Below are 10,854 nucleotides of genomic sequence, written 5' to 3' on the forward strand. Positions count from 1 at the left end.
GACTTATCTTGCAAATAAATCCAGGAAGACAAGAAGTAATGAGGTGGGGCATAAAAAGGGTTGAGATGATCGCTGGTGAGGTTTTTAGGGCTACGCTTGGATGGAGGACGTCACGTAGGATCACTTCAGGATGCCCAACTCCCCCCCCCCCCCCGGGGCCAAGCTCATTTGGACTTTATTCAGTCGTTGTTTGATCTCTCTCACCCGCACCCCTAGTGGCGACTTTTGTAAAACATAGGTATCAGAACCTAGATATGTTTGCTGATCTTAACATCATCCTGGAGATCCGACATGTGGGCTTCCCGGGATGATGATGCTCTAAACCATTTTATGTTCCCTAGGTTATCGGCGTTTATGCTGGTATAGCCCCCACCCATGGTCTGGATGGTCCGTTGGGGATAGCCCAAACTGCTTTTATCCTGACTACGCATCGTCGTTCCCCTGTTAGATGTTTTATTTTGCTTAGTAGCTAGTATTTGTAAGAAGACGATGTGGTTTCTTTAATGGAAATCAAAGAGGGGGGCTCTCTTTGAAAAAAATTGAACATATACCCCCTAATCAATTGCATATGGGACTAGGTACAAGTTGACTGAAAATACAGATTGGATCAACCGATTTTACCAGAATCAATCTAAAGCGTTTGATAAAAGAGGAACATGCCAAATTATGTCTTCCTCTAACCGTTTTCTTCCTGAAAAACAGATCGTGTTCTTTTTCCTCCCGCCCCCTAATGCCACCAACTATGGTCGACGGCGCTCGTGCTCCAGCATCGCCGCCCCACCCTCCCCTCAAGTCCCCTACCGTCGTGCTTGATGCCGCCCCTGACCATTTGTCTAAGGCCCACCGACCTCCAATTCCGGTGGCGGAAGATCCTGCCCCCCTCCCCTCCCCCCCCCCCACCCCCCCGCGCGCACCCCTTTGACACTGAGGTCTAGCTTCCCTTGCGAACCTGCACTCCCCACACTAATAAGATAGACACTGAGGCCTAGCTTCTTTGGCGAACCAACCTCGGTGCTCCGCGCGCCTCCTGTTTCCTTCCCACCAGAATCGGCTGCCATTTTCAGGCGTGTTCGTGGGCATGGGTGTATATGCTGATATATATAGCCTCCACCCTTGGTCTGGATGGTCAGTTGGGGATAGGCCAAGCTATTTCTATCCTAACTACGCATCGTCGTTCCCTTGTTAGTTGCTTTATTTTCTTATTAGGAGCTAGTAGTTGTAAGAAGACAATGTGGTTTCTTTAATGGAAATCAGGGAGGGAGCTCTCTTTTCAAAAAATAATAATACATATATACCCCCTAATCAATTGCATGCATATGGGATTGGCTAGGTACAAGTTGACTGAAAACACATATTGGATCAGCCGATTTTGCCAGAATCAATCTAAAGCGTTAGATAAGAAACGAACGGGCCATATTACATCTTTTTCCTCTAACCCTTTTCTTCCTGAAAAACAGATCATGTTCTTCTTCCTCCTGTCGGCTGCTGCCGCCGGCCAGACCACCTGCTGCCACCACCTGCGGTCGGCGACGCTGCTCCAGCCTCGCCGCTCCACCCTCCCCTCAACCTCCCCCCACTGTTGTGCTTTTGCCGCGCCACGACATCCTGCTAAGCCCTGCCGACCTCCAATTCCGCACCCCCCCCCCCTCCCCGCACACCTTAGACATTGAGGCCAAGTTTCCCTTGCGAACCCGCACCCCCACACCCCTAAGATAGACATTGAGGCCTAACTTCTCTGGCGAACCAGTCTCGGTGGTCCGCGCGCCTCCTGTTTCCTTCCTGCCAGAAATTGACTGTCGTTTTCCACGCGATGCAGCTAACCTGATTGCATATACATTTGCTAATCAAGTACTTTACAATCAATGTATCTTTAGTGCATACAATACAAGTAACCAAAACTGCTTTTCTCCTATCATCCATACCCAAATTATCATAACCACACCTAATTAACTACTTGATCATAACTCCCCACAAAAAAAGACTACTTGATCATCACCACCATCATAACGATCCCTATAGCTGAGACGGGAACAGATAGTCCCAATACTCACTGCCAATCTCCTCCAACCCGATCACTCGATTCACAGCTCCTCCGACGTCAGCGCTCATCACGCGCCGATCTTGCATCGTTGTCCCGTGAGCTCTCCCAGAGCTGGCGAATGACACCATCTGATCGTCGGAGCTTCCATTTCCATAAACCGCCGTGAGATCAGCGTCGACGGTTCTTGCATGATCGGTGGCGGTGGCACTGCTCCTCCTTCTCCTCTTTCGGCGCGTGCGGCCCGTGGAATGGTCGCCGGCGTCCAGGAACTGACCGCTGTCGCGCTCCAGGTCGAGGCGGCGCTGCACCTTCTCGATCGGGAAGTTGAGGTGCGCGCGCGGGCCGCGCATGCGCAGCGCCGCCACGTCGTAGGCGAGCGCGGCCTCGTCGGCCGTGGCGAACGTGCCCAGCCACACCCGCGCGCCCCGCCGCCGCGTGTCCCGAATCTCCGCCGCGAACTTGCCCCACGGCCGCCGCCGCACACCCCTGTAGCTCTTGGGCAACGCCGCCTTGCCGGCCACGGCGCTCTGCGGCTGGCCTTCTCCTCGAGGCGAGGGCGCCGCGAGTGGCGGCTGCTCGGCGACGGGCGGTGTGGCCGCGTCCGCCACGCTGAGCAGCTCGTCCCACTCGTCGGCGCCCATGGAGATCCACCTCCCCAGGCTCGGCAGCCGCTGCAGAATCTCCGCGCCGGCCTGATCCACGACAGATTGCGATGCCGTCGACGACGACGTGAGCATCGGCGTGCACCCTGTCGGCGTCTCGGTCATGATGGTCGCCCACACGTTCTCCAGGATGTTGCTTGTATCGCGCTGCTGCTGCGACGACCCCGGCGCTCCGATCGCCATGACAGCGCTACGCAAATTCTCTTGCAGATCGACACCAATCGAGACGAACGCTGCGCGCTGCCATGGGTTATATACGTCTGAGACGATCTGCCGGGCGAACTCGTGGTGTCACGGCTGACACGGCCTGGCCGTTGGCGATTCCCGGCGCTGCAAGCCAGATCGTGGCCGTACTGTGAAGCTAGCTCGAGAAACTGACGAGAAGGAAGCCATAGCTTAGCTGGGTTGCAATGCAGAACGAGTAGCGTAAACTTAAGCGCATGCAATTCAACCGCCGCGCCGCCGCGCAAGATCTCTGCAGGAATTCAGGGATGTTGGTACGTGTGCATGTGCATGCTACCTTGCGACCGCCGGCTTTCCCCACGGGATATGCCTTCTTTTTCCCAGTAGGGTTGACTAATCGCATGGGTAACCATGCAGTAATGCAATGCATAGGTCAGCTCAGCTGCGGCATTTCTGCTCTGTACCCATCGGCAGGTTTGACTTGCGTACGATTGCATTTGTGGTAGCTGAAAGCCTGAAACTAGTAGCTTTCAAAACCAAAAAAGCCTGAAACTAGTATATATGTCGATCATCTGGTATTTTCATTTGCCAAAAAAAAAAGGCATAGTGCGTATTAGATATTTTGGAAGTCATACTTTGTAAACTATCAACATCTAGAATACCCAATCAACGCCATTTGGTTCGTCATGAAATACATTTTCATATGATTTCCAGAATACAAAATCAATACCACTGTATTCATCACGAAATATATTTTTATTTGATTTACGTTTAGTATTGTGGACATCAATAATTTTGTTTATAAACTTGATCAAAATTTGTGAAACTTAGCTTTCACAAAATCAGTAAAAAAATATTTATGTATTGTGGAACAAAGGGAGTGTATCATTTGGTACTTCCATTGGCCAAGAAAAAATGTATTTTGTAGCAAGATAAGGATTTGCGTATACTTGGTATTTTCAATAGACCTCTTTCAATTGCAGCTTAATTCTGTTGATTTTCATTCCTTGGTCGTCTACTCTCGGAAGAATTTAACTGCAAATAATTAGTGGTCTGTGATCAGTCACGTATTGTACGACTCTAAACTATTAGTTTCCCCATACAACATCCCCATCGATTCTCCAAAACAATAAGCTAGCTAGAACATCCCTGGACCTCGATTAGTTTAAGTATCTGAATCCCTTCACGGCCAAGGAAAACCTGCTAATGATTGGGTCAGCAAGACATCAACATGTACAAAGAAGTCTGATTTTCTTCCCTGCTGAATCAATCCAGTTGCATGATTTGCTTCACAAGCCATGCAACGCACACACCCACTTGTTCCCATCATTGCGTTCACATCGAAACATCTCTCTCTACTTGGGTCTTACTCTTATCTCTGAACGCGGTGGATCATTTCTAAAATCTATATACAAATTCATCCTTGTCTCACAAGTCAAATGCCATGACCAATTTCACTGAAGCTGAACAACATTTCCCCTTGTTCTTCTTCTTCCTCCTCTTCAAGGCCACATATGCATGCAAGGTTGCAAGTTGCACCAGTTGGTTGATTGATTGATTGCCTGTTTAGTTTATGTATCCATCTGCTCGGGCGAGAAGTTAGTTTAATTTCCTTTTGGAGTTGCAAGCACTTCACTGGATTAATTAGGCTGGGAGCAGTGCGCTCGAAGCTCTGAATTCGAGGAGTAGTACGTTGGGTTCACGGGGTTTCTGCCTGAAGATGTCCAGGCGATGAGATGCTTCCCGGCGCAGGAACTGACCGTGATACGTGCGCTGATCGTAAAGTAGTATTGCACATTGCACGTACGTTTTGCATCAGAATGTTTGAGGTTTCTATGTCTGGACGCATGCATGAGGCACGACTGAGCCTTTCAATCGCAGATGCGCATATAAACGCACATATACTCATCCCTATAGACGTACGCACACACAAATCATATTCATATGGGCACCTTAGATATACTAAGCAGGCACAACATCTTGAGATGACGTACGAGTAAGAATGGGGGCCGGGAAAGGGAGAGGCGTCGGGTGCGCGAGACAGAATGGGGGCCACTGCCACCTTGGTGAGTGAAGCAGCAAGAGAAAACATTTTTATTCACACATTTAATATATTTTAAATATATGATTAACATTTTTTATGTCTACCTTTTTAATACACATTGATATTTTATTTACACTGTGCACATTTTTTTATACACCAATTTTTTTATATACATGCTTAACCATTTTTAAATAGATCATTACTATTTTTATATATTTATGTTTTGGAATCTATTTTTTTCATACATGGTTCATATTTTCCATTTACATTAGAAATATTTTTCTGTACACGTTTAACATTTTTCAAATACATGATTAAAAGTTTTCCAGTATTCTATATATAGTAGATTTTTCCGTATTATACCAAAATTGAAAAAAAAAGCAGAAAGCAAAACCGAAAACATACATCATGGAAAGGCGAGGCAGCTATATGAGTGCTCCTATTAGGCGCCTTCAGCGTCGATTCCACAAACTGGCCCCTACTAGGGTACCAGGTGCGCTGAATTCCGGAAACCCAGTTAATAACTGTTTTTTTTTGCACTCGACTCCTCGTTTTTTGTTTTTTGCACTCGACTCCTCGTTCGTTCGCTCAGCTTCGCTCGCTCGCTCCTAGTATTTTTCTCCCTTGGCTGTGCTGAGCTGCTGGGTTTTTTCTTTTTTTGCAAGGAAAAAGAGAATTCATTCATCAAGCGGCGGCCAAGTCTGCATTACATAGGTTAGGTACCTCGTACGGACCTGACCAAAGCCACACTGCAGTGCGCTTCTGTAGTCTACCATAGTTCGCTAAAAAGTGGCTAACATCGTTTTGCTCCCGCCTAACATGCTTGAATATGAACTCCCTGTTATCCTGATGAAGTAACGATTTGATCTCTGGTTTTTTGTGCTTTTGCAAATATTTGTAAAACAGAAAAAGTTCATAGCTTGAAACAATTGTTCAGGCATTTCGGCAATTGTTCACAAACTCTCAAATCATAAATTTTAAATATTTCACGATTTTTTAAAAATATTTTGAATTACAAATTCACAAATTCGAAAATGAAACATGAAAATATCCATGGATTCAAAAAAACATTCACAGATGGAAAAAAATCACAAATTTGAACAGAGTTCATGAATTCAAAGAAAAGTTCATAGATTTGAAAAACATCATCTATTTTGAAAAAAAGATCATGAATTTGAAAAACATTCACGAATAAAACAAGTTCACTGATTTTTTTTAAAAGTTCATAGATTAAAAAATCATAAATTTTACAAAAGTTCATCAATTCTTAAAATGTTCATGAATTTGAAAAAAGAACACGATTCTCAAAGAACAGTTCATTGATCTTGAAAATAGTTGACGGATTATGAAAACAAAGTTCATGGATATGAAAAAATTTATCGATTTTGATAAAACAAGTTCAAAAAATTATTAAAAAGTTCACCGATTTTAAAAATCATGAATTTAAAAAGGGTATGGATTTGGAAAAGTTCATTGATTTTGAAAATTTAAAATTTTAATAATATTTCATGATTTATAAAATTTCATGCGTTTCAAAAGGCTCACAATTTTATAGGAAATTTAAGAATATTAATAAATGAAAAAGAAAATATCAAAAGAACGAAAAAATAGAAGAAAAACCAGCCAACAAAACCTCAAAATTTAGGAAACCAACAAAAGGAAGCCGATGAGTTTTTTAGCGGTATATTTCAAGAAGAAAAAGGATGTGAACTAAGCACAATAGGTTAAAGTGTCCACTTTTTCTTTATGGAAGTTAAGGTCCACGCCACAACACACCCGCTCCACATCCTCCTTGCTTGAACCACAACCACCATGACCGGGAGCGGAAACGCTCTCTGGGAGAGCAAATCGACGGAGATGAAGCATGAGATCGCCGCCCTTGCGGCCACCTGGCAAAGCCGCCGTGCCAGGCGGATCAAGGCCGGCATGCCGGCCAGATCCCCCGAGGTCTCCGACGACGACCCCATAATGAAGACGGGTCCGACGGCAACACCGCGCCGGAGCCGGGGTCAGTGCATGCCGGCTTGACCATGGAGTAGGCGCAGACGCACTACGACGCCGCCATGGAGGATGAGGAGCAGCCCGTGCCGGCTCTCATGTCGGCGTTCTGGCACGTGCAGGAGGAGTAGAGGTACAACCTGCTCCTCCTCAGACAGCACCGGCTGGCCGAGGGCCAAATCTACGGCGAGCACGCAAGCGAGGAGGCCATGGCCACGGCGAATCCGAACTTTGTTGCGGAGCAGCAAGCGCTTTACAAGGTCGCGCATGCTCAACGCGCCGCTCACAACGCAATGCTGGCGCAGTCAGACGCGGCCACACAAGCATTGTTCGCACAGGCAATCCATGACGAGTACACCACCAGCTGTGTGTCCTATGCGCCGCCTCCAACTTTCTGGGGCGCATGTGGCAGGTGGACAGTAACAGACCACCCACGTCCACCAACACCGGAGACGAACAGGTTGCGGACTCCTCCGAGGATGAGTATGACATGGGAGGCGGAAGGGCCTGGTGGAGACTGCACCTTCACTTCACAAGTTTTTAAACCCCGCCGCCGTTCATGGAGACGACAGATGGAGGACGTGGTCGCAGGTCGCTGATGCGAAATACAAAGAAAGTGGATGACAGGCGCCGCCATAGGATAGCTTTAGGGTCCGACCTTTTTTTTCCTAAATGTTCCAAGTGTAATGAAAAATGTTTGAGATGTAATGAGTTTCGTTTGGTTTATATGAAATCCGCCGTGTTTGCATGAATCCGTTCGTTTACTTCAAAAGATGGTTGAAATGTATGCGGGTAGCGTTGGATGCTCGGCTCCCGCATCCTTGTCCGCGGACTGGTCCCCTCGCCCCGGTCCGTGGACGAATATCAGACCAAATTTGCAGGCCAGCGTTGGAGATGCCCTTGTATTACTTTACAGATGAAGTATAATTATGTTTGCACGAAACTCAATGTAAGATCTTAGTAAGAAAGAAAAAAAACTAGTTTGTTCATATACATTAGGAACAATTTTTTTACACATTTAGCACTTGTTTGCATCGATATAATCAATCCTTGAGATTTAGCGAGCGGTGTTGATAAATCTCAGTCGACTGAGATCTTGCCACATTTTAGGAAGACTCTATAGTGTCACTTCACATGAATACGGAGGAGAACAAATGATGGATTGGTGTTAGCTTTCTAGCATGCGTGTCTGATGGGTTGGGTTGGCGGCCCCAGAAGCCATCTCCGCCACTCACCGGACTCAAGAGCAACGTCGTCGGACCGAGTCTCCGGCCACGACAACTCGACAAGCTCGACCGGATTCATCATGGGGCCTCCGATGGACAGAGGTTAAATGAGTCGCCGACTTGGAGGGACATTCATCGTCGCTGGATGGATACATACAGCTTGATTGATGGAGCAGGGTAGAAAAATCGCCGTAAAGACTAAAGAACTGGGTGGAAAAAATGTGATAGTCTGATCTACATAACCAACCAATCAATCAGCCCACATCGATAACACCAAGGAATGTCATCCCGCCATGCCGCTGCTACTCACCCTCGTCATGGCCGTCCTCCTGGCCGGCCTCCAAGCCGCCGCCGGCGCGCCACCCTCCCAAATAGACGCCCTCTTGGCCTTCAAGCGATCCCTCACCATCCCACCCGCAGCCGCCGCCTTCTTCGCCACGTGGGACGCCACCGCTGCCTCGCCCTGCAACTTCACCGGCGTCACCTGCGACTCACGCCACTCCGTCGTCATCGGTGTGTCCGTACGGGAGCGCGGAGTCGCTGCCGCGTCCATGCCGTTCGGCGTCATCTGCAGCTCACTGACGAACCTCACCACGCTCTCCCTGCCGTCGAACGCGCTCGCCGGGGGCATCGACGGGGTCGTCGCGTGCACGGGGCTTGAGGAGCTCACCCTCGCCTTCAACTCCTTCTCCGGCGCCGTGCCGGACCTCTCGCCGCTGACCAGTCTCCGCAGGCTCAACGTCTCGACTAACAGCTTCTCCGGTGCGTTCCCTTGGACCGCGCTGCCCGCCATGCCAGGCCTCACCGTGCTCGCCGCGGGAGACAACCCGTTCCTCGAGCCGACCAGTTCTTTCCCCGCCGAGGTCACCGAGCTCACCAACCTCACCGTGCTCTACCTCTCTGCCGCCAACATCGTCGGCGCCATCCCGCGGGGTATCGGGAACCTAGTCAAGCTCGTGGACCTCGAGCTCGCAGACAACAACCTCACGGGCGAGATACCCCCGGAGATCGCCAATCTCGTTAACCTCCGGGGCCTCGAAATGTACAACTGCTCCCTTACCGGAGCTCTCCCGCGGGGGTTCGGAAAGCTGACGAAGCTACAGTCCTTCGACGCGTCACAGAACATGCTAACCGGCGGCCTCTCCGAGCTCCGGTTCCTCACGCGGCTCGTGTCGCTTCAGCTGTTCTACAACGGCTTCTCCAGCGAGGTGCCCCTCGAATTCGGAGACTTCAAGGAGCTCATCAACCTGTCACTCTACGACAACAGCCTCACAGGCGAGCTGCCGCAGAGCCTCGGGAGCTGGTCGGAGCTGTCCTTCATCGATGTGAGCACGAACTCGCTGACGGGTCCGATCCCGCTGGACATGTGCAAGCGCGGCAGGGTTGCTGAAGCTGCTGATGCTTGAGAATAAATTCTCCGGCGAAATCCCGGCGACCTACGCGAGGTGCACGACCCTGCTGAGGTTCCGTGTCAGCCAAAACTTGCTCTCCGGCGAGGTACCCCAGGGCTTGTGGGCGCTTCCCAACGCCGAAATCATTGACCTTGTGGACAACCATCTCACCGGCGGCATCGGCGACGGCATCGGGAGCGCCAGGTCGCTGGCCACTCTCTTACTAGGTGGGAACCGGTTCATCGGCGCCATACCGTCGTCCATAGGCAGCGCCAGATATCTCGAGAGTGTAAACCTATCGTCGAACGAGCTCTCCGGCATGTTCTAGTTAGTCTTACACAATAGCTAAAAGGTCAGTCGACTGAATTTTGTTTTTGGGTCAGTTGATTCCGTTTTGAGAAGAAAGAAGGAAGCGCTAGCTGACAGAGATGAAGGAGACGGCGAGGCCACCCGCGCCGGGGAAGAAGTGACCTCACTATCTATCTTAGGGTGGCGGGTCTAGGTTCACTAGGGATTTTTCAGTGGTCGCTGGCCTTAGAGGATGGGTGGGGGCAGCACGGCGATGGGCGTCGGTTGGGGGGAGGGGAGCAGCGAGGCTGGCACCCCTGATGCCTGTGTTGGCATTGGCGACGCCCTGGCATGCCTAGTCATGCCCTTCCTCATCACCTACCTAGGTTTGCCTCTCCATCCGCAAGACCCCCTCTTCAGCTTTGCTACCGTTGGTGGAGAGAATGTTGAAGAATCTGGCTACCTGGAAAGCTTTCCTTCTGTCATGTAGCAAGTGCCTCGCCCTCATGCGGCACCTCCTATCGGCCATGCTGGTGCATCTCCTCCTCGCTATGGCCACCAACCCACCCATCCTCAAGAAGGTGATCCGCGTCATCAGATATTTTCTTTGGCACGAGCCATGACTATGTCGCCCACTTGAGCTTGGAGGGCTTGGAGTGCGCGATCTACAACAGACTAATATTGCACTGCGTATTCGGTGGCTGTGGCTTTAGGCTACTGACGACAACCACCCATGGCGCTTCCACCACCTGCCCCATGATCCCGCGGCGGCGAAATTCTTCTGCACCTCCACCACTTAGACCATCGGCGATGTTCGCACGTGCAAATTCTGGTCTGACCCCTGGCTTGATGGTCGGTCCATCACTGAGATCGCTCCCACCCTCGTCACCCTTGCCCCCAAGCGGAAGCCACGACAACGCCTTGTTCGCAATGACATGCACAATTGCTCGTGGATCCGTGCATCAGTGGTGGATTTGGGCCAATGGCCACGATGGAATCCATCAACGTGTGGCGGCCGGCG

At 49.8% G+C, this 10,854-nt stretch overlaps 1 protein-coding gene and 1 pseudogene across 1 annotated transcript; one reads left to right on the forward strand and one right to left on the reverse strand.

Annotated features, from left to right (window-relative positions):
• Window positions 1-1,849: 1,849 nt before the first annotated feature.
• On the reverse strand, window positions 1,850-2,886 carry LOC141039166 (ethylene-responsive transcription factor ERF091-like). The gene has a single exon (XM_073506477.1). The coding sequence runs from the start codon at window positions 2,884-2,886 to the stop codon at window positions 2,014-2,016; it is 873 nt and encodes a 290-aa protein (XP_073362578.1). The 3' UTR covers window positions 1,850-2,013.
• Window positions 2,887-8,447: 5,561 nt separating this feature from the next.
• Window positions 8,448-9,980, forward strand: LOC109754729 (uncharacterized; annotated as a pseudogene).
• Window positions 9,981-10,854: the final 874 nt, after the last annotated feature.

The sequence above is a fragment of the Aegilops tauschii genome, chromosome 1 (assembly GCF_002575655.3).
Source record: "Aegilops tauschii subsp. strangulata cultivar AL8/78 chromosome 1, Aet v6.0, whole genome shotgun sequence".
NCBI classification, from domain to species: domain Eukaryota; kingdom Viridiplantae; phylum Streptophyta; class Magnoliopsida; order Poales; family Poaceae; genus Aegilops; species Aegilops tauschii.